This window comes from Ciona intestinalis, unplaced genomic scaffold (genome assembly GCF_000224145.3).
Source record: "Ciona intestinalis unplaced genomic scaffold, KH HT000030.2, whole genome shotgun sequence".
In the NCBI taxonomy this organism is placed as follows: domain Eukaryota; kingdom Metazoa; phylum Chordata; class Ascidiacea; order Phlebobranchia; family Cionidae; genus Ciona; species Ciona intestinalis.
The window spans coordinates 165066-188390 of record NW_004190352.2 but is presented as its reverse complement, the minus strand read 5'-3'; the positions used below and the strand labels follow the sequence as shown (position 1 = coordinate 188390).

Sequence of the window (23325 nt, the reverse complement as noted above, 5' to 3'; positions counted from 1 at the left end):
ACCCCAGGTTTGGCGCCTATGTTATAGATCACACCCCCCATTATAACATCACATCCCCCATTATGACATCACACCGACCATTATGACATCACACCCCCCATTATGACATCACATCCCCCATGATGACATCACACCCCCCATTATGACATCACACCCCCCATTATGACATCACCCACCTGTCTATGATTACACCCTTGGTATTTATCAAAAGCATCTTGAGGAACCGATCCGAGGTCCCTTATCTTACGAACGCAATCCTCTCGTCTCTTGATCAACAAACTTTGTTTATTCGTAGCTTTTTCCAACTCCCGAGCATCGTCCGATATTCTCTCCCTCCACTCTCGTTCCTTCACCCGATGCTCCTCAACTTTCGTTGTCAACAAATTCTCCTCTTTCTCCAAACTTATCATTTCCTCCTCAAGTTCTGGTGGTTTCAAGCTTTGAACTTTAAGTTTTAAATTAAATAACAAAGAAAACCTTTGAGCCTTCCGTCAATAATCTCTAATTGTTCCTCGGTGATCCGTTGATCGTTTCGAAACTGAATCAACTTTTGTTGTCGAACGTCGACCGATAATTCTTGCATCTCCTGTTGATGATGTCATAGTTAAAGATGTCATACTGTCATTGATGACATCACAATACAATTAATGACATCACAATACCTGTATAAGTTGGTCTCGTCTCCGAATCAAGTTATCCTCCAACAAATTGACGAGACTCGTCTTTTTACTTTCGAGTCGAACTCGTTGTTGGACCATTTCTTTGTGTTCGCTCGTTAACTGGGGGGTTATGATATTATGGTTGCAAGATATAATGAAATGCTTAAAATTGTTTTTTAAGGTAAAAATCTTATTAAATGTCATCAATGCAAGACACAATTAGGAAATATGAAATGTTGGAGAAACAAAAATTACAACAGACGAGAATTAATCAAGAAATGAAATTTCATCTTGATCAGCAAACAAACGTTTGATTAAAACAAGGTGTTTCAGTGTTACCAGTTTAATTTCATCATTAAGTCGATCAACTTCCCCCTGGTCATCACTGGATAATTGCGACAACAAGTCCGTACCCATTTCCTCTTCTAACGACAACTTGGTCGACTTTAGAGCTTCACAATGACTTTGTAAGCTCGCTAACGATCTTTCCTGCGGGGAGGGAGTGCGGTTGGAGGGTTAATGGGTTCAAGGCTCGACGCTGCTACCATTGTGGACAGATGTGGCCTTGGGCAAGACACTTAAGGCAATTGTTTTAACCCAGTGGTCACTAATGTGTTGTCTAAACGGTCAGCCATACATAAAACAATCACCCACAAAGTTACATCCATGGTAACTTTCCACGAGGTGTATGAAACAGAACACCTGTGTTATAACGACCGTCGTTGCCCCGCCTACCTTGGGTTCCAGCGCCCGATGCATCGCTTGCAACTTCTCCTTCAAAATACGAAGATCTCCCTTCAATTTATCAAAAACATCCTTGTTCTGTTTGTTCCTTGTTTCTTGCTTTTGTAATTCGTCCATCACACCAGTGCTTTCCACCTGTCAATCACAACCATGGATGTTTCACGAAATATAAATCCTGTATGATTATGTGCGTTATATTTCAACATTAATTGCTGGTTGTTAATGTAATATTACAACGCAAAGACACGACAAACTATTTTCTACCGACAGTTTTCCTTTACAAACACAAGATAAAATGTGTTTTAATTCAGTAATAAATCCCTTCCAATATTGGCTGTGTGGGGACATTATGTATTTCATGCACAAAGTTCCAAGAACACCCCACAACCCCACTTCCCCACAAACCTCCAGCTGCTGCTGGTGTTCTTTATTCGACAACAATTCTTTCTCCTTAACTTTCAGTTGTTCCAACAAACTTTGTTTAGACGCGTGAAGTTCAAGTCGAGATTTCCGATTATCGACGTAACCTCCCGTCAACGCTCCTCGTCGTGATACTTGGTCACCTGGGGGAGGTAGAGGGGTGTAATGGGGGCACAGGGTAATTGAAACAATGTTTACGTAAGCATCCGTGAAAAACTGTTGATGAAGCAACATATGTTAAAGTAACAGCAAGCTAATCCATCTTGGTTGTTACAAAGTAACATGCGGCCTTGTACACCAACAATACTACAACCACAGGTGTACAAGTGACCAACCCCTGGAGCTCCCAGGGTTAAGTTACATTAAGCACACAAACACCGTACCCTCCAGCGTAACACAGTCGAGTTGATGAGCCCTCGCAAGTTGCGTGGAAACTTCCATAGAACGACAAATCAATGTTTTGCCGAACACATATCTGTAAATATAGAAATCTTATTTTAGAGGTGTCTATGCTACCCCAACTTTCAAAACATGAGTGACATCATATGTTTTAACAACTCAGTTAAAATCCAAAATGTTTGACAAATATAAATGTAACTGCATTATAGCAATGTCACCCCAGAAATTTAACAAAATGGCGCCTGCAACATCAACTTGTGTAATTATAAGTTAAACAAACAACTATAAACGTGAACAAACTTCATTGCTGCCTCGTTGTCCACATCGTCGTATTGCATCTTAGTTATCATCGGTATCGCGTCCGCTGTTTGGGGGTAACTCACATCACGTACCTGTATATTATTTCTATGCTCAATATGGTGTTTCTATGATAAAACAGAAACGTCTAGAAATACAAACATTGAGGTCGAGTTGTATTTTGAAAAATCCTTTAAAATATATGATTTCTATCCACAATATATGATTTCTATCCACAATATATGATTTCTATCCACAATATATGATTTCTCTCTACAATATATGATTTCTATCCCACCTCCAGTTTATTAAGCGGTAGGAACGTAACCTCCCCGGGCAACTTTGCTTTGTTCATCTCGTTCAAATATTTTGTTCCGATTCTATCGGTCGTAACAATATGATTGTATAACTTTCCCCCTGCTGTTACCTGGGGAATCATACGTTAATATATCAATTTTGGGAAGCACGAGGTTATTATTAACACTAACACCACCAAGGTATAATTTGTCGGGAAGTCACCCTAATTCATGAAGTGCCCATCAAGTTACACCAAGTTAGTTATTGCATGGGTGCCTTCAACCATGTTTACTGATGTTAACCATTGATCACAACCTATCCCAACATTAATTCACAAACCATTCTAAGGGAGATTATCTGCATGACTTTTGTTTCAAACATTACAATCTGAATGTTTCATAATCATAATGCGATACTGTATAAAGCCTTGTATTTAGATGTGGTTAAACATTACAAACACCCTCCCCCCCCCCACCTCAACGCATGTGAAGAAGTTTGGCGAGCATTGAAAGTTCTCGATAAGCATCCCCTTGTAGCCCTCCACCAGCTCCATGTTCCCCGCTTGTCGGAAACTTTCACGAACTTTCTTCAAACTTTCGGTTCCGTGCACCGCTGCCTTTCCTATCAGGGAGTTGAGGGTGTGTTCCTTCGCTTTAATCTCGCTCGTTATCGAGTCTAATTCTTGCTGGATCTAAAGGAGTATGGTTGGTGAAATATAAAGCAGAGGTTACGGGTTCAAAACTCAACGTTGGTATCAATATTTGAACTCTTGTTGGATCTAAAACGACCCAAGTTACAAGGAAGCATAGACAGGCTTGCCCAAAACTATTGCTAAGAGGTTATGGGTTCAAGACTCGATGCTGTCACCATCATGGGCGTATGTATGAAACACCCGTGTTGTAACAAAGTTACCGATGTTTCAGTTCTCCACAACCGTTGGCGTTGACTTTGTAGTTCATCTTTATGCCGTTTCAAATTAAGCGAGTCACGGCTCAACGAATCCATCGTAGATTTATGTTCCTGGATCCCGACTGTCTTTTCCTGTGAAAATACTGTTTGTTATTGTGCGTGCAAAAGTTTTTTTACTCGTTTGCAAATATCTTAAATTAACCCATGATGCCTGGGGGGCCCCCCCCAGGTTTAGCAGATGGTATATAAACACCACACAAGTTCCAACGTACCGATATCGCCCCCTCCAATTCACATTCGGTTTGTTTGCTCTCCCTTATATCTTCACGTAAGTTCATGATTTGCGTTTCTTTATCGCGTATTGTTCGTTCCAACGTCTTTAACTCCCTCGTTATCCAATCGTCGCGTTCCTCACGATTACTGAACTGGTTTCCCCGCCCTTGCTTCGCGTACAATTCCTTGCGACGTTGTTCCGATATTTTTAACCTGACGAACAAGGATTCATCTTCTCATATTTAATCCACAATATTAACAACACAAGTTATTATTATTCTAATGTTCACCAGTTGTAACATATTATTACAAAATAGCTTTTGTGGCAAAAACTTTTTTTTTATTGCTTCAATATTTTGTTTGCCTTCCATCGAGACAACACCGTGGAATAATGCATTTCTAAATAACTCGGGATGCAGCACCCTGAGTGTTGGGGAAAGTTGCCATACTATAGAACCCGTGCATATTATTCGATGAGTTACCCCCCACCCACCTTCGTTCCAGCTCCTTCTCCTTTCCTTCCACCGCCTCAAACCTCGGAATAATTTCTTCTTTTTCTTCCGTCTTCTTCAATATTTTCTCCCGAAGTCCGGATAACTCCGACCTTGCTTGACCCATTGACCTTTCGTCGGAGTCGAGTTCCTCAGCGAGGTCGTTGCTCGATAACTCAAGTTGTGCCTGGGGGGGGTGTGTATATGTTATATGTGCCTGAGTGGGGTGTGTATATGTTACATGTGCCTGGGGGGGTGTGTATATGTTATATGTGCCTGGGGGGTGTGTATATGTTATATGTGCCTGAGTGGGGTGTGTATATGTTACGTGTGCCTGGGGGGGGTGTGTATATGTTACATGTGCCTGGGGGGGTGTGTATATGTTATATGTGCCTGAGTGGGGTGTGTATATGTTATATGTGCCTGAGGGGGGTGTGTATATGTTATATGTGCCTGAGGGGGGTGTGTATGTGTTATATGTGCCTGGGGGGAGGTGTTTATGTGTTATATGTGCCTGGGGGGAGGTGTTTATGTTAATTAAAAGCCATACAAGTAGCTGGAGGTTGGTTAACTTTATTTGTGGGATTTATGACAGAGTTGACCCATTACCCCCACACCCAAAATCTTACTTCACTGATCCAAAACATGCCTGCTGTTGCAGCCACACAAGGATACACGTTACACCAACCAACCTTTTTCTTGATAAGTTCCTGACGATCCGATGCCGATTGTTCTTTTTCCTCTGTTAGTTGTCTTATCCTCGCGTTTGTCGTCAATAATTTCTTTTGGAATTCCTTCGTTCTACGTTGCGCCTCTTCTTGTTGGGCACGTAAGTGTTTCGTTTGTTGAGAGTTATTCTCACGCTTGTTCGATAACTTGCATGGAAATAATATATATATATATATTAATAAGAAGAATAAACTGTGATTTCATGTTTTTCGTAACGAAGCAAAATCTAAAATCAATTGTTTTAAAAATACCAACGCTCTATTTAATTTAAAGACTTCCGATTTTATTTTAAAATATATCTTAAATATTTACATTGTATACACAGGAGTGACCTCTAAAATACGAACCAGATCAATTTTTCCTCTCGTTTCATTCAACTCTTGATTATGTATCGTATATTCCAACCCTCGTCGTGTCTTGTCCCACTTCTGGTACTGGGCCAACTCTTCTTTCTCGTCTTTCAACGTCGCGAGTCGATCTTCAATCATCGTTAACAATTCCTGGATCTTTGCGTTTTTCATCTCGGATTCCTGGAATAATGTTTATAAGACTTGGGACCCCATTACTAGAGTGATTGGTTAGCTCGGAGAATACAGGTTCAAGGCTCTCTACCCCAACGCCCACATTGGTAGCAGTGCCAGGCCTTGAACATATACCCTCTGGACTATCTAAAGGTCACAATACGACAATGTTTTGTTTTAACAAGAAACACAGTATATATCACTTAAAGATTAAAGACAACAGGCTTCCTCTGGACAGGAAGCAACCTATATGTGATCTGGTTTATTCGAACAATCAACAAACCTTCATCAAAACTTCACTTTCTTTTTTCCTCTCATCATAAACCCTCGTCCCGGCCACTTCCCGAAGTAAATGTAGTCGATACGAATCGGGTGCCGTTGCCATTTGGTTGATCTGTCATTGTTAGGTTTGTTACATCATAATAAGAACAATCCAGGCCTTGCATTTAAAAGCATGGAAGATATTTCGTTTTTTTGCGGCTTTTATGCCCAGTATACCAAACAAACAATTATCAGAAGATCTCTTTTACAATTTTAACACAACATAATATCATCTAATGATACAACCTCGCCCCGCCCACCAGCCACACCCACCTTCCCCTGCTTAACAATATAATAGGGATTACTTCGGGAAAAACCGGCCGATTCCAACAAGTTAAGAACGTCGTTCTTCCTGCAATAAATGTTTGGTTTTATATTCTTGTTGTTTGGATTAATTGTACAACAATGATTATGACATCACTTACGTAACCATCTTTTTATCGAGGAAATACTGATCTTTCTTCGATCCGATGACGCGACGTAACGTAACTTCATCTTTGTCGATCTAAATAATATATTTATTAAATAAAAGTGTGGCTGCTAAACCTTTGATAAACTGAGAGGAAAATAAATAAAGCTGCGGAACGAAACTGTTCGCTCACAGTTGTCTCTTTTAATAACGTCTTAAATTGTTTTATTCTAAAAGACACGATGTTTAAATATTTATAATAAACAAACAAACCGGCAATCTGTTGTCTGAATTTTCGAAAATAATTTCCACGCACGCCGATATGACCCGCGTACCCGTGCCCTCCTGTACAATAAACTTTATTAAACAAAACACAAACTTTCTGTTATAAATAATTACGTGAAGTAACTGTTGTCGTTGTTCTGCGCGTAAGTTGTTGTATTCGTCGCTGAGAACAAACTGGATCGCTGGAAGTAAAAACAGGGGGTCAAACGTTGAATATCTGTTGAGTGCGGGACATTTAAGCGGGGGTTTTAACTGGCGCTGTCATTAGATTCAACCCAATTGACGGAATACTTGACACAATAAGAAGACTCACCACAGAAGAAATTACTTTTCCCAGAACCGTTCCGACCGACAATTATGTTATGTCTTGAACTAAAAGGTTCGATCTCCGTTGATTCGCGGTAGCTACGAAACCCCTGGATGCTAACCTGACAAATAAGCATAATAAATAATATTTATAACTTAGAATACGATAGGGAAGCAAAACCACAGTCGTTAAAACACAAAACGTTTGAAAAATGCGTCAGTAAAATGCATTTCAAACCAAATATCGCGTAACAATAAAGTAATCCCAGCCTCACCCTCTTTATGTGCATCCTTCACTTTTATTTTAACAAATTCTCAACAAAAATTCATCGAAAATTTAACAAAATATTTGGCGGGAATCGAAACCATTTTGTATTCATAGAAATAAAATACCTTGAGCCATATTTTTGTCATCTAAGTGGGGAGTAAGCTTCTCGTCTTCGTTTTTATTTCGATTAAAAATATCTTGCATACAATTTCAAACACACAGTTCAGTTATTTCAGAACTAAAATAATCACATTGCAATTAACAGAAAATTCGTTTCCGTATTCGAGGGAAAAATAACATGTGTTTGTAAAGCTAAATAAACCACTGGCGTTCCACATATGGTAGCTAACATAGGTTGGGAACCACTTGCATGTAGGGGTTTATATGGAATTATTTAAATTGGTAACCAGCAATTTATTTAGGTTTACCAAGTTTGTAAAAGATTATCCAAAAAAAATATAAAAGTGTCCAAATATAAGGTAGTTCAGTAATGACGTAATTCAACTATGACGTAATTCATCTATGACGCATGGTAAATCACATAATACACAAACAACAAATTTATTTCAGTTTTTCTTCGTTGGAACGAGGTTTCCTTATAACGGATCGAAACAGGTGTGATATCATAATGATGATTATTGCGATAATATGAAAGCAGAAATAAATAGATTTCCAATATCTGTGAAAATATGAGTTTTAATTAATCAAAAATAAATAAACTAATATTTCATTGATTTATACAACATATATAAACATATATAAACTATTCAAGACACAACGAAGTGAAAGAATTAACAGTTAAACGACAATTTTATCGTTAAAGAGCATCCGGTTAAAAAGACTCTCTGATCTTCCTAACCCAAAAAATAAACATAATTTATTTTGTTTTAAATAAGATCCCAACATTGGTAGATTACCTGTACGTGTCCTCCCATGTTAACAAAGCAAACGCCATGTACATATATTCAAACGCACGGAACTTAAAGAACCAAAGAACCCAATCGTATGAATCTTGTACTTTGGTTGGAAGATAAACCTTCAACTTTTGCAATTGATCCTCAGCCAGCATGAACAAAGGCATGCTGAGGAAAGCTCCGTAGAATCCGGGTTCGATTCCGTGCCAGAACGCACTTACACCCATCACCCCTGCTACTCTGTTACAACATGTTTATAGATAGATAACCATATAAACCTAACCCCTACAATAACAATATAGGATAAACATAACTATTATGAAGATGCAACTCTGCGTTTACAATAATATGTTTATAAACAAAATTAATTTAATTTCTACTTTTCCTAATGTTAACGAAGCTTGTAGTAATATACAAAAAGCTAAAAACACGGGAAATAACGGGAAAACTACAGTTGTTAGAAAACGCTAATAATTAAAACAAAATTTATTCAATAAAAAAAAATGACACCCTACAAACAGTGTAATATATAAGAATAAACCATTTTAATAAAACAACAATTATGTCCGAATGTAAATACAACCCCCATAAACCCACAGATAAAGTAACAGACACCCACCTTAGATGCTTCATATTCTGAGGCCACCTTTTATGAATATAGTTAGCCAACCACCACTGTACCCCCATGTTCCAGTTCCGCATACCAAGTCTAATGGTTGAGGTGAAATCACAGTTGTAAGGGTCAATGTTTCGGATTGTTTCAAAACTATAACTATCGTCTCCTCTGTAACAAATGTATTACATTTATTATTGTATGCAAATCATTAATTAGATATATATATAAACTATTACATATATTTAATATTAATTCATGCTTAGAGGTTGTTACACTTCATAACCAATGTTGAACACCATAATATAATCCTTGTTTCCACGTCCCGGGGAGCTAAGTAATAGTTAAGGTTCTATGAGACTATGACTAACAGCTCTTATGGGTTAAACATGTTGGATTCCTTTAAGACACAGAACATATTATGTATCATTACATACTTTACACAACACAATAACTCACTCTTGTTTATCCTGAGTTGGTCCGTTACCCGGCCTTGGTTTGCTAGAGGTGGGGTAAGCCCCCAATGTGAGAGTGACAAATGAGCATTCAGCTAATAACCACGCCGAGTAAAATCTCATCCTCCCGATAAAGAATATGGGTACCATGTAAAACAACCTGCGGCGGAATTAGGGGGTGAGATGAGTGGCATTTTTCCCTTACTTTAGAACAGGGGTGACAATATATGTTTTAGCATCTCAGTTTTTCGCCTAAATGACTTAGATATCTATACAAACAAACAGAGCCAAAGTATATTGCATTCACCACAATAATCAATGAGGTTCCCTATGTTTGGCAAAACACCCACCTGAACCAGAATGGTTGTTCGTAAAATGCATCCGACTTCGGAACGTTGATGTTGAAATTAAACGAAACCACGGCGTACAGAACACCAAACATCCCAATGTTTTGCAAGCGAGTGAAAACTTCTTTCTTCCAAGGGATAAAGGTTTCGGTTTCGTTGGCGAGGTAATCATGGTAAGTTCGGTATTTAAAGAAGGGGCCTGTTTGTTGGGGTGTTAGTTGTTTATATTTAGCTGACGAGGCAACTACAGTCATTAAAAAACGGGTGTTCTGTTTCATACACCTCATATTTAAAGGTGACCACTGGGTTGGAGCAATTGCCGTTACGTGTTTGGCCGAAGGATACATACGCCCACAATGGCAGCATTGAGCTTTGACCCGATAGCCGATAACCTCTGGGATAGAGCGACATCATACATTATGATGTAATAATCAACATTGTTACCTGTAAATAGTCCTGTGTAACAATAGGAATACCAGAACATGTCCATTGTTGTTGGTTCTGATACCAAGCCACGCTTGTTTGAACGGTAATCCTGGATTTCTATGGCAACGCTGACCAACTGTTGGGGAAAATAGGTTTCGTGGTTTAAATTGTTTGGTGTGGGGGGGGGAGTTTAGTGCAGTTATACTTAACAGCAAGCTAAAAGCTGGTTTAAAATCTCATGTATTAAAGTTGGGGTTGAATGTCCCCCATCCACCCCTCATGTTACGCCTATCAATATCCTCACACACATTGGTGCAACATAGGCATCCCACCTTTAATGTTAACATAAGTTGGACAGCATTCGCCAACGCTGACGGCCGTTCCAATCCGAACCATGTGACACATCGGAAAAACAATAAAAACGAAAACGACCAAATGAACGAAACAAACGCAGTTTTCCTGTGGAAACATAAAAACAATATACATTACCACATAACATAGAAACAATATATACATATTGATTGTATGAATGTAACTTATTTATCGACACAGAGCAAAATGACAAATACAATGGGGCATGGTGGCAGCATTAAGCCCGTAACCAGTGACAGATAACATAGAAACAACATACATTACCACATAACATAGAAACAACATACATTACCACATAACATAGAAACAACATACAATACCTTCTTAAACACTTTATGATGACTGTATTGACCACACAAGCGATGAACGAATATAATCCATCAAACCCACAAACACCGAACACGACCAGAAATCCAAACCCTCCTGTCGCTATCTGGGTGAGAGGGTAAACATATTATAATATGTTGATTCAATTATTAATTTGGTACTTAGTGTCTAGTGAAGAATTCGTTGTTAAACAAACAAAAGTTAGTGGTTGGGGTTAGTAGTTACGCATGTGTAGGGGGTCTTTAATTTAATTTATTAAAGAAATAATGTTTAAAATCGAACCTGTTTCGCTTTAAATGATTTCAATTTTCTTAAAGGAAATCCAACGACGATCGATAAAAATAAAATGAGCGAATATATTATTTCGTCATTCATTTTTCTATTATTACAAAACCAATGTGATTATGACGTCACAAACTAACTTCCGGGGATCGCGCCAATTTTTTTTATTTTTGTTGTTCCGATTCGGTGAACACGATTTCATAGACATCACAAAAAGATTAAATTGTCCCCGAATAAATCAAAATAACTTGGTATTTCTATGGGAAACCTGTCATGACGTCATCAAAACTATAAATGTGACGTCATAAGATGATGACGTAACCGCAACAAATGGTATTTTTAACAATGGCCTTTGTTTGGAACAAACAAAATTGTTTTAACATTGTGTGACGTCATAATATTTAAAAACGTATGGTATTATGACGTTTCAATGTTTATTGTTGGCTTTAAATTATCGAGTGTTTACAGTGGTTGGTATGGCTACGTATATGACGTCACAGTCATCCCATTGAATAATAATCGCTCATTCATGAATATTTTATAATGACGTAACAATGCATTGTATTCATGGTGAAAGGCAAATAAAGTTTACGCCCGATATATATCGTCTATGACGTCACAATGTAATTATTAACCGGTGAACGACCGTGTGTGTTGCGGATGCATATTATGATGTCACAATGCTGAGGGAGGTAATGCAGTCTGTTACGTCACAATCGGTAGATAATGAATAGAATCCGCCCAAAGTTAGTGAAGCAGATAGTAGCGGAAGTGACGCAATGGGCGGCCTTCGCGACCCCATTGTTTGTCACAGGGGTCGAATTCGGGAAGTTGGAACAAATGAAGGCTTCTTATTGGTTGGTTGTGTCGGTTACCATTGGTTACGTAGCTGCGTCAACACTGTTGTTATGGTTACCTGTCAAACTCGTGTTTGATTGGATGAAGTTACTCACGTGGTTTAATGGACAATGGTAAGCGACCAATGAGAAGCCAGGATTCCAACTAACCAACCAATCACAGGTCGCCACCCATCCTATTATATTTCATACTGACGTCACTTCCGTGTTGCGTCATAATCATGGTAGGGACAAAGTTCGCCAATAATTTCAATGAAAATAAAGATTTCCAAAACTCGTGCGTTGAGCTGTTGGTCATAATGCTGCTTGTTACAGGTGAGTGTGACGTCATAACCGAAGAGTAATTTGTCTTTATTCGTTGGGTTTGGCAGTCACATTTTATTTGGCAATTTTCAACAGCATTTACCCGTAGCGTGATTAACCAACTTTCGTTTTGCTACTGATTCCCTTCTCCTTGTTGAATCAATTAATCTTCGCTATCGCATTCAAAGGAATCAAATGAATGATGTCCATTCCCCCAACATTGCCCCATGAATAAACAAGCCGCTCTTTTATCGCCACACCACACATGTATTATGTTTATAGATTGGAGCGAGAAATTGAAGAATTACAAACTACGTATGTCACATCCGGTGCCAAGCGTCAACTCGATAACAGGTAAATATAATTACCATTATTACGTCACAATGACGTCATTACGTAATAGATTATCCGCCGAGCAGCAGAGGGTCTGTGACGTCGCTTATCCCGCGTCCAAAATATTCATCCGCGTGGACGGACGAAAGGTTTGTTGTGCGACGTTGGGTTTGATTGTTACGTCACACACCCCATTCTTACAGACCACCAGAGTTAATCGCGAATCTTCTTAACATCTATGACGTGAGACTGATGTTTGCCACGTCATCAGGGGAAGTGACGTCAACAAACTGGATATACGCAATATACGTCATATCTTTCATATCAATATCGACGTTCATTCTTAAACACGACTCGTCGTACAGGTAGGGTCGTGTAATGTATAGAAGCAAAGCAACATATCATGGACTTTGTGTATACAGGTTACTGTATTTAAATAAGAGACTGACGATGCCATTTATGGCGATAACAATTTCTCTTATGCAGCAAACTATCTTCGACTTCTGTTTCTTACATATTATGACGTCACTATCCCCAGACCCATTATGACGTTGATATTGTTGGATTGTCCATTCTTCGTTCTTCGATTATCGATGTTAGCGCGGTTTGGGCAGGTGACGAGTATATTGTTTCTATTAAAGAACTTCTTCGTTATAACAGCATTGCTGTATTTCAATTTAATCGTGCCCAAACTATCTACTGTGTACGTCACACCGCGAATCAACACTGTCGATTATGACGTCACCAATCAAAGGGTTGATTATGACGTCAACAATCAGAGGCAAAAGGTCGATTCATTCGACTCTCTGGAAGACAATCGTTACCATGACTACGATTTGAACGACACACCGGAACTGCCACGCCCATCGACACACCCACAATATTATGACCATCACAATAATCAATATGACGTCACTGATGAGGGAGATGTGACGAAACCACGACGTCACAGAGGAACACTGTCGGAAGATTTGTTCGAAGGGAATTCCCCCGAACAGGAACCACAGGACGTGACGTCACCTGAGGAAGTGACGTATGCTATAGTTAAGAAGAAAAAGGCGCCAATGCCGAATCCCTCAAGCGTTAAAAAGTAAGTTTGTGACGTCATGAGTTCTAATGTGACGTCATAAACACGTTTGTGACGTATATATGCGCAGATCTTTATCGGAATGGGTGGATGGGGAAAGTTACGCCGTTGGCCCGCATAAAGTGAGGGGGGGTCAAAGTTAACACCGGAAATCGCGTCACAAATAGCAAAGGAAGCTTTCGAGGCGAACGCGATGAACGCGATTGAAAGAATTGAACACGCCGTTGAGTTGTCGGACCTGGAATCGAACCCGGAATCGTCTTGCACCTCACTCGATGTTCGACTGTAAGACCTCATGCTCGCTGTCGACACAACCGTGATGTTTAATTATAATTGCTCTGTTATGACGTCATACTACGAAAACAATGCCAAATATGATTGTTTATGGCGTAACAATAGACATTAGTAACCTTTGATCACGTGGTTAATAATCAACCAATCACATGGCGGTATAAATATATCACATAATAAGCATTGTGTTGGTGCATTGTTTGCCATTGTGACGTCACAAATTATCCTGATGTTGTTATTATCAAACCTATAACGTCACAAAGTAATGGAAGCACTATGACGTAATAAAGTTAACTCAGTGATAACTATGACGCAATCCCCTCCCACTTTCTGCTTCGCTGTGATGACGTAGCGACTCTACGTCACACTGATGACGTAATGTATCGCTGACGTCACATCGTTCCATCTTACCCCGGTGAAACTCACAATCACACTGATATTTGATCCGCGTGATGGCGCGAAAGAGCAAGGGGTCGCGAAACCTCTCAAATATTTCGTTCCCAATTAAGGGATTTCCCCTGAAAACGTCATCACCCTTCTCTAATTTGATGACGTCATACTTCATCTCTGTGACGGGGAAGTTGATTTGTTCAAACTTTTCGTACCTTGTGACGTTATGGGGTTGGGGGAATGCATCGTGGGGTTTTCCCCGTTTCACTGGGGTCAAGTCGGGTTCAGACGAATAGAAGGAAGGCGGGGGAATTCCCTTGGTACCACGTGGTGAATCCGGAAGTTTCCTCCTGGGGGGTAAGTCCCTTGTTAACGGGCGGGGAATACCCGGAGAAATCTTTTCTTCAATAACTGTTTCCATCTTCGGGGGTTCCCCGGTAACTATCTTTGTCGGCGTGTATTGCGTCATAGACGTCGCGTTCGATCGCGCACGTCGCTGAAGTTTCAACGATTCGAGTTTGAATCCAATAATCCCAACGACGGTCGCCACCCCTCCGATCAATGTAAGTAACAAGCCAACCCACATCGGGAAGTTGGAGCGAATCTGCGGGACTACGAGGCACAAAGTTCCGCAGAGAATCAAAACAACCCCGGTCGCTACACTGCATACACTTGGCCTTATTTGTGGGTATCTCCTTATAAGGTCACCACATGACGAGAACACGAACCCGAACTTAGAACGTCTATGACGTAACAGTTGGTTCTTTGTTGTGTGACGACACGCTTGTTGTCTGTGATAATATTATTTGTTTTAAATCAAACCTTATTATGACGTAACAAACATACCGTTCATTGTTCCTGATTGTTTCGTCATCTTTTCGTCTCCAATTCTGAAACGCGATTTTCGTGCTTCGGTTCGGTACGTTCGACTAAACATAGAAACAATAAAATACAAACAATCAATCGTTATTACACTTACCATCTTTATTATGACATCACAATCAAGCTAATATCACGTCACAACTGTTCTACACTTTCCATTGTTACGTCATAGTTCCTAAACAATGCTATTCATTATTCGCATTGCGAGAATAAATTATTCAAAACTCGTCGATTCGAAGCGACCGCATTTCTTATTAAGAAGCATTAAGGGGATTGTGACGTGACAATCGTAAAGTTATGAACCCGGATGTGACGAACAACGGATTTAACCATATCCTTTATGACGTCACATAGGTATATGTTTAATTCCCAGGCGTCACTTAAGCGGATTGCATCTATGAAGTCGCGATAATGGGATTGATGTCACAAGGGACTGACGTCACAATGAACAGATTTATTTAAACGCGCGACGCATGAATTATTAAAACAATATGTAACAATCGTATTAATTATGACGTCACAATCCCTATCTCGCAACTGCGCTGTGTGACGTCATACATACGTCACATACACCTTTCCATCGAACACTAAGCATTGTTATTCACAACCAACCAACCAATAGTCACTGATGCGCTACTTTCATCCCTCGAGGCGACATATCAACAATATATATAGTGACGTCATAAACGAATATCGATCCACGCGAAGTTTAACTGATTGTGACGTCATAACTGCTGGTACTGCACATCTGGTTACGTCACAAATAAACTATAACCTGTCCGCTATCAATAAAGAGCGATATGACGTCACAATAAGCATTGAAAGTCGGATTGTTTGAAACGAATTCCAACAATACTGTTTGTGACGAAACAATGGGTTTGTTGAAACTTTGTCCGTGAGCGTGATCGTGCGCAGCGAAGCGTGGCTGTGAACAATGAGGGTGTGTGACGTAACAATGATCGACACACGACATTCTTTATGAACCGTGACGTCACTAATTCATCAAAACATAGTTATTATGACGTCACATACCTGAGATAATCTCCTTTTATCCAGCACCGGAAGTGACGATCTTCTCCTATATGACGTCATACCCACTAGACTCGGTATGATTGGTTGAATCAAAATATCCGACGCGCATGAGTGACTAACGTTACCCACGTGACCAACCCTGGCGGCAATCATGGACCCAAACAGGGGGTTTCCCCGGAGCGAGTTTCTTTTCATCTCAACAATAACCCTCTAACTACGTCACAATCAACCTCACTACGTCACAATGTATATTGAAGACTTCACTATTTATAAAGTTCAATCAATTAAATCGATCAAAGTGCGCCCTCACCCGGTTAATTGCGCCAATAAACGTCACCCACCATAGATATCTTATAAACCGATGTTTTTGATTAAATATTTATGAACCTCCCTTGAGACGCTAACTTTAGATTTATGTGACGTAATTATGACGATCGATATTTAGTGACGTATGTAACTTGAAATTCTTTCTCTGCTATAATAACTATTGTGACGAAATAATAACTTCTAGTTGTGATGTCATAACGCTCGTGTTTCGTCACAAAACAAACAATATTGCAACACGCGCGTTTGTTACGTCATAAAAATCTTTGTGTAATGTTCATGTGACGTCATAAACCGTTCTAAATGTAACGTAATCGACATGGAGAATGCCCATTTACAAGCATAGTGACGTCATAATGTGTATTAACGTGACCCGCGAAAAAATCGATAAAGATAAATAATTCAAACTACTTGGGGGAAACCCCTTCATTGATACCAACAGATCAATTTTTATTTTTCTTCTTTTGCAAAACTTTTTCCGCGAGGAATTTGTATCTTGCAATGCATTCCTCCTGCGTAATATTGGTGGTTATGACGTCATTAATCAATATATTATGACATCATCACCTTTGTCTTCCCAGGAACACACCTGGATATTTTATCCCATCGTTCCGTTGAGGTCTTGGGAAACTGAATCAACGATTTCTCCAATAATTGTTGTTGGGACTGACTCCATGGGTGGTTCCCCTCAACCGGTACCTCTGTATTAATGGGCACGTAAGTGACAGGGGAATAAAAAAGCATTAATTATGATGTCATACCTTGTGTTCTTTCATGCATATCTGGTTGTTTCTGATTGGTTGTTGTTATTTCTATGTTAGGAAAAAATTACATACATAATACGACATTATGACATCATAGTTACGATTATATTCGTCCATCCGCATTGTGATGTCATCATCGGGTATTTGTATCTTCGATTTAAACGTTACGGTTGATTGCTTTGTGGGACCTGCATGGATATCTTATAAATATAAACATAGACACAACATAAACAGGGTGGGGTAAAGTGGGAAACGTTCCGTGAATATTTAACAGTATTGTCACGAACAACAAAACCTATTACTATTTTACTACAGCATAGAAACAACATAAATACCCGCATTCCTCGCCATTCTTGCCCTCGTCGTAACTTCATGCACAGGCCGTCCCATCTCCCCCGATATTTTGACCCATCTTTCCTCGGTCCCCCCTGGGTAGCGGGCCATCAACTTAACGAGCTGTGATTGGTCGCTTTCGTTCCATTCTCCTTTCTTACGTCTCTATTATGTAATAATCAACGTTATGATGTAATATTCAACATCACAACAACTATTATGAGTCTTTACGACATCACAACAAATATAATGACATCACAACAAATATAATGACATCACAACAACTATTATGACATCACCAACCCTTGGTTCTTCCACAAACATGGCTTCGATTTCTTCGATCGAAGACGTTGGTGATTCGAACACTGAGGGTGAGGTTGGTAGTGAAGCCGCACTCTATGATGTCATAAACAACATTATTATAATGATGACATCATTATGACATCACAAACCATTTTCTGTGCCATCAAATATTCTTCTTTCTTCTCTTTATTCCGTTGTTGCTTCAACTTTTTCGCGGCGATTCGTTTCTCTAATTGTTCCAAACGATCTTTTTCTGCTCTCTCTTGCTCCCTAGTGGTAAGACCCAAATATAATCGACACACACTTAAACGTCGTAAACTCACAATTTCATCTTCTCTTCTTCTTTAAGCAACAACCGTCGTTGCTCCCTCTGTGATGTCACAAACACCGGCAACCAAACAATGAAATCGTAAAATTTACGAACGAACAGAATTGGAAGGAGATCGACCAATGTTGGTTTGTATATCAAGTCTTCACTGGAAGCAACAAAATTATTTTCACGAATAAATTATAATTAATTAAAACCTTATCATTTCAGGGACTTCCCCATCTTTTTTCTTTTGTTTTCGATTTCTTTTCCGAGAAGTTCTTTCATCCTATAATAACCATTGTTATGAACCATTATGACATCACACACTATGTTGATCTAATAATCTTAGAAAGTTCACAAGTTACTTTAACAGTGAAAGAATATATTCTATAGCAACATATGCCAACAAAGGTGGCGGCATCGAGCCTCGAACCCATAACCTCTGGTCTACAGGCAACCACTACCCCATGACAAGGCTTTCAACCCACCCAAGTTAGTTTCTTCTCCAGGTAAACCCCCCACATTATAAGCATGTGACCAATCGTCATCACGAACGACATTATCATCGAAACTTCAAGTAAACTCATCTTCCGGATTTGTCTGTAATGTTGATCGAATCATTATGACATCACACATCGTGACATCACTCATTATGACAACAAATATTGTGACTTCACATATTATGACATCACGCATTATGACATCATAATACCTTGGAACATATAAATAAGCAGCAGGAAGCCCATTGGCCAAAACGTCGTCATATATTTCACGTTTTTCTTTATTCTTTAAAACCTGGAATAATAACAATTATAACATCACAGTAAAATACCTACAAACGCCAACGTTTATTATTTTAAGAATTTTTTTTATATAGTTTTAGGATATTGATCAGGTTTAAATTCATATGTTCAAATATTAAAGTTTGGTCAACAATACCAATGTTTATGACATCACAATAACATCACCTCATAAATCGCGACGAGAATCCTGAAATTTTCCTCTGCCCCCTCAGTTTTGTTTTTATCGGGGTGCATAACAAGCGATAACTTTCGGTAACTTCGTCGAATCTCGGGTGAACCGGCATCCTGGGGGGTTGGGGGGTTAAAATAAGATGTTTGTGGTTTAGAGGGTTTATTGAAGGGCATGTACAAAAGGTCAAGAAACGTATATTATTTAAACGTGAGAGAGATCTTTGGGAAATTATTTCGATTTGTGATCCGTGACATCATCAGGGTTTACCGTTAAGTGTCTGAGCAGCACCGAGCCTTGAACCCTTAACCATTGGGCTACAGGCACGCGTGTTATGTTTGAAATAGTGGACGCGGTGTTCATCTGTGAACCAGAGAATACCCGGCACTGTGTTAAGGGGGGTAATACGAACCATATGTGTCTAAACATAAATCAAATAAACCCGGTGTCTGAAAAAAGTTCACACTATGAAGTATATATGTACTGGGTCACACAAAAACCAATCACCCACAAAGTTAGGAATTAATAATTTCATTCCTTACCTGGGTAACATTAATAAATTCATAAAAATTTTCTCCCACTTCATCTACAAGATCGTATATCTCTGTTTGTTCGGGTGAGAACCCCCATTGCGCATGCGCACACGTTAACATACATAATAATAATACTAATTGAATCCTAACCATCTTAATTCGAAAACAACAACCCAATATTCAACGTGGAGTTTTTAACAAAATCCCCGGAACTCATGGGAGACATCTGGCGGAAACCATTTCTAAATACCTTAACCACTAGGGCTACAAAAAAAGAGAGCAGAGCTTTAATAAATTGTTTATCCTCACATGGTGGGTAAGGACAGTTGTTATAACACGGGTGTTCTGGTTTGGAAAAAACGCCCGAATTTTAACTATATTTAAATTTGGCGTTTAGCCTTTCATTGTTAATAGTGGTCATGGGCAGTTTATTTTTGGCAGTGCAGCTGACAAGGTATGTCGTAATCCATACTTTTGTTTGATTGTTCCTTTTTAGTCGTAACACACGTGGCCTTTCATTAGAGCAACGCTCTCTTGTTTTTATGTTTAGTTGACAATTTGAACAACCTATTACCACTTGGTTGGAACAACAAAATAATGTAAGTTTCTATTTATTATTATATAACACAATACTGGGTGATTATAAAATGCGAAAATAATATTACAATTCATAATGTTTGTTCAAATACAACGTTCCAACTTGTCGTTGCGAGCCCAATGTTTCCGCCCACGCACCAACACACATGGCGTATTGGTCGGGTGCTAGTGTGACATCACAACCACGTTTATGATATATATGCATAAGGTCGGCATCAACAATAGACATCACATTTATGTGGGGGTCGCTGATCATCTTCTTGAATAAATCGACGTCCTCTCCCCCCCAACCCTTGATATCCAACCTGGGGTGAAGATTATTATAAACTACGCTACGATAACATAAACTTAACATAAATGTTTCCTTCGATTACAGGATTATACCAACAGTTACATAAATTATAACAAGATATCCCAGGCGTTCATGGATGGTGGATTTCTTTCACTTCCTATAACCATGGGTTGCAATTCGTCAATTACGTGTCAACATATTTATATCTTCGAATAGAAAAAGATCAAATTAATTGAAACAACCAAGAGAATGGAGTAAAGCTACAAACTTTATTTTTTATAAACTTATATGAATAAATTAACACTCTAATGGTTAAAACGAATTGTGATGTAATAACAAATCACCTGAACCCTCCAACTTTAAGATAATCACTTTTATACATGGCAGCCACACCAAATGCATAATAAATCCAGAATCCAGTTTGTTTATTGATTTGCATGGGGTCTTCAACATCTTGTACCAACTCCATGTCCACCGTTGATGCGTGTTTCATCACGTCGCTGTCATACTAGGGGTTGATGGGTATAACGTGTTTAATGTTTGTTCCAAACCAGCTGATGGGTTCGAGCAATTATTATTAAGTGTCTTGGCCAAGGACGCCCACAATGGTGGCAGCATCGAGCTTTGAACCCATCACCCCCTGGGTTAGAAGCAGACGCGATAACCATTGTTCCGAAGACACTTGACATACAAGTATATATACCGGAAACAATTATAATACCGTTTGTGAAATAATCCAAGTTCACAAAGTTACAAGTTATTTGGTGATGACCAATAGATAGTAACAACATGAGTGTATGGTCTGCATCCAGGTTTCAGTATCTCATATAGCCATACACCATGTTACAACCCCAACAAACAAAAGCATCATATACATTGCACCCGCACCCACCTGCGAAAACATGATGGGAAAGATGGCCCTCTCATGTTGTACCACATTCCTACGAACCCGACCCAAGAAATCTCCTCCAATCTTCAGATCGACGTCGAGAAACAAAACTATTTCATCGTCGTTGCACTGTGTGTGGGGGGGTTGTTATGCTGTTGTTGCTACCACATGTATATTAGAAATATCGCTTGTAGTAAAGCATTTTAGTTTCATTGGGTCTGATTATTTCTCCCGGACTGACTGATAAGAACAAATATATTTTATACAAAATAACACGATATATAGATATATTATATATTAGCATAAGACCTGCATCACCCCCGCATGCAACCCAACAGCTCGGTTGAATTCACCCTTTGTGAAAATATATTCAATCATTGCTCTCTTGTTTCGAGCACGGAACCTGCGGTGTAAAAGTTGTTTAAACTAAATAAATATAAAAGAAACTGCCAAGAACGTTTGAATAAGGAGGTTAAGTGGGAACATATTGGTAGCAGCATCAAGCCTTGAACTCAGCACCCCCCAAGCTATCGGTATCCACCCCACAGGGATCAACTTTGCCACCAGATCGGCAGAGATTATTAGATTTTAGAGTTTCAGATTTACAATAAGCCTGGCAACAACATATAAATAACTTGTTGCTGTGATTTTGTGATAAACATCATATACATATAACTTATTATTCAAGACATCGTGATAAGCTACCTTACTGGCAACCCCCCCCTCCCCGCCCCGGGGCCCCTCCATGCCTCACCCATTCACTTACTTGTCCAAGACATCCGTGATATGCGATACAGAATCCTCGTATTTGACCTCATGCTCATCGTCGGGTTGGAAAATAACGAAGATAATCCTCACGGGCCCCGACGACGGTGAACTTAACACGTTGTCCTCGTATCGCGATAAAAAGTTGTTGAACCTCTCGCTCACCTGGAGTAACATGGTTGTTGAAATAAGGTGACCATACGTATATGTGTGTGCGTTGACTCCACAACATTGTAATTGTGGTTTCAATACAAACATCAAACAGGACAAACAAACCTGGGGTGGACAGGCCGATTTTTACACTGTATTAATCAGTTAACATTACAACCAATACCTCAGTTTTAAGCTCGTTACCTTTGAAATTGGTGAAATAATATTTATGATCTCCCTGTTGGTCACATGATCGACTGATACCAACTTAGGTTTGCCGGCAATGTACGGTCGGTTCATCTCAACCACTGTGCGGGCCGCGTCGGGGGCCTGTATGAGGGTAGGGGGGTTATAACGGGGTGTGGGGGTAGGGGGGTTATAACGTGGTGTGGGGGCCTGTAATGGGGGTAGGGCAAAGTTAGTATAGACCAAGTTAGGAAACGGCGCTCGTGTCCGCCATTACGGAGCCCACAGAGCGTGAATCGCCTATACAAATGCATGGTCGGCATGTGTTCATTTAGTTCTTGTAAGCAATACAAAGCTAGAAAACACGTATAGCGGTTGTTTTAACATTTAAAATATAATTTCTAATATAAATCTTGTTATATAATATAAAATCTAGGAATTAATGTGGAGTAAATTAGTATTTTGACTGGTTTTCGGCGTACAGTGTGGTTTAACAGGCTACTTTACGTTGTGGATTAAGATTAGCAGCACTCAGCTTAGTTTACATAATAGTATATGATCATACCTACGAACCTACAGAGCCATTCTTTACTACATTTATAATCCAACATGAGTGGACATGCAGCTCCAAACTGCTTAAGTACTAGCAGATAAGATGTTCGCGTTTT

At 39.4% G+C, this 23325-nt stretch overlaps 6 protein-coding genes across 10 annotated transcripts in view; 1 reads left to right on the top strand and 5 right to left on the bottom strand.

Annotated features, from left to right (window-relative positions):
* LOC100185546 (structural maintenance of chromosomes protein 3-like) overlaps positions 1-7445 on the bottom strand; it is an 8904-nt gene extending 1459 nt beyond the window's left edge. Inside the window, exons 1-22 of one of the 2 annotated variants that reach the window (XM_002125404.4) lie at positions 7336-7445; positions 7068-7182; positions 6869-6936; positions 6743-6814; positions 6486-6565; positions 6334-6412; positions 6023-6133; positions 5566-5748; positions 5182-5364; positions 4492-4676; positions 3998-4211; positions 3729-3857; positions 3292-3507; positions 2818-2946; positions 2523-2614; positions 2207-2298; positions 1809-1966; positions 1395-1538; positions 999-1148; positions 663-779; positions 478-586; positions 177-424 (exon numbers count right to left, since the gene is read on the bottom strand). In XM_002125404.4, the coding sequence (XP_002125440.2) occupies positions 177-424; positions 478-586; positions 663-779; positions 999-1148; positions 1395-1538; positions 1809-1966; positions 2207-2298; positions 2523-2614; positions 2818-2946; positions 3292-3507; positions 3729-3857; positions 3998-4211; positions 4492-4676; positions 5182-5364; positions 5566-5748; positions 6023-6133; positions 6334-6412; positions 6486-6565; positions 6743-6814; positions 6869-6936; positions 7068-7182; positions 7336-7350 (2889 nt within the window). In that variant the 5' untranslated portion in view covers positions 7351-7445. Of the gene's footprint in view, positions 1-176; positions 425-477; positions 587-662; positions 780-998; positions 1149-1394; positions 1539-1808; positions 1967-2206; positions 2299-2522; positions 2615-2817; positions 2947-3291; positions 3508-3728; positions 3858-3997; positions 4212-4491; positions 4677-5181; positions 5365-5565; positions 5749-6022; positions 6134-6333; positions 6413-6485; positions 6566-6742; positions 6815-6868; positions 6937-7067; positions 7198-7335 lie in introns of those variants that run through there. The other variant, XM_018815080.1, reaches the window with a different exon arrangement.
* Positions 7446-7486: 41 nt separating this feature from the next.
* On the bottom strand, positions 7487-11225 carry LOC100179231 (lysophospholipid acyltransferase 7). The gene is made up of 9 exons (XM_002131682.4): positions 11065-11225; positions 10776-10888; positions 10416-10542; positions 10102-10219; positions 9661-9856; positions 9315-9470; positions 8862-9026; positions 8246-8482; positions 7487-8007 (listed from the first exon to the last, which is right to left on the bottom strand). Exons 1-9 carry the CDS (start codon positions 11155-11157, stop codon positions 7890-7892), a joined length of 1323 nt encoding a protein of 440 aa, XP_002131718.1. The 5' UTR covers positions 11158-11225; the 3' UTR covers positions 7487-7889.
* Positions 11226-11309: 84 nt separating this feature from the next.
* LOC100175358 (transmembrane protein 236-like) lies at positions 11310-14116 on the top strand. The gene is made up of 7 exons (XM_002125361.5): positions 11310-12035; positions 12085-12236; positions 12507-12578; positions 12628-12706; positions 12761-12922; positions 13096-13647; positions 13715-14116. The coding sequence occupies exons 1-7, from the start codon at positions 11791-11793 to the stop codon at positions 13785-13787; spliced, it is 1335 nt and encodes a 444-aa protein (XP_002125397.3). The 5' UTR covers positions 11310-11790; the 3' UTR covers positions 13788-14116.
* LOC100181557 lies at positions 13944-16543 on the bottom strand. 2 transcript variants are annotated; one of them, XM_026837877.1, is made up of 3 exons: positions 16240-16543; positions 15172-15254; positions 13944-15116 (listed from the first exon to the last, which is right to left on the bottom strand). In XM_026837877.1, the coding sequence occupies exons 1-3, from the start codon at positions 16432-16434 to the stop codon at positions 14231-14233; spliced, it is 1164 nt and encodes a 387-aa protein (XP_026693678.1). In that variant the 5' UTR covers positions 16435-16543; the 3' UTR covers positions 13944-14230. The 2 variants fall into 2 exon arrangements, with proteins under 2 accessions (XP_026693678.1, XP_002131699.1); XM_002131663.4 differs by lacking the exon at positions 16240-16543 and adding an exon at positions 15305-16163.
* A 353-nt stretch (positions 16544-16896) lies between these two features.
* LOC100183931 (dnaJ homolog subfamily C member 1) lies at positions 16897-19957 on the bottom strand. Of its 2 annotated transcripts, XM_002131650.5 has the most exons (13): positions 19788-19957; positions 19242-19361; positions 18986-19068; positions 18762-18873; positions 18489-18559; positions 18287-18439; positions 18113-18233; positions 17964-18056; positions 17663-17825; positions 17429-17515; positions 17325-17375; positions 17131-17264; positions 16897-17075 (listed from the first exon to the last, which is right to left on the bottom strand). In XM_002131650.5, exons 1-13 carry the CDS (start codon positions 19929-19931, stop codon positions 17007-17009), a joined length of 1401 nt encoding a protein of 466 aa, XP_002131686.1. In that variant the 5' UTR covers positions 19932-19957; the 3' UTR covers positions 16897-17006. The 2 variants fall into 2 exon arrangements, with proteins under 2 accessions (XP_002131686.1, XP_026693677.1); XM_026837876.1 differs by lacking the exon at positions 17964-18056 and having other exon boundaries at positions 16907-17075.
* Positions 19958-20373: 416 nt separating this feature from the next.
* The window catches only part of LOC100177677 (chondroitin sulfate synthase 3-like), a 4511-nt gene continuing 1559 nt past the window's right edge, over positions 20374-23325 (bottom strand). The window contains exons 5-10 of one of the 2 annotated variants that reach the window (XM_002131610.4): positions 22676-22801; positions 22323-22486; positions 21866-21959; positions 21560-21685; positions 21012-21175; positions 20374-20680 (exon numbers count right to left, since the gene is read on the bottom strand). In XM_002131610.4, coding sequence (XP_002131646.1) covers positions 20440-20680; positions 21012-21175; positions 21560-21685; positions 21866-21959; positions 22323-22486; positions 22676-22801 — 915 coding nt within the window. In that variant the 3' untranslated portion in view covers positions 20374-20439. Of the gene's footprint in view, positions 20681-20802; positions 20825-21011; positions 21176-21559; positions 21686-21865; positions 21960-22322; positions 22487-22675; positions 22802-23325 lie in introns of those variants that run through there. The other variant, XM_026837875.1, reaches the window with a different exon arrangement.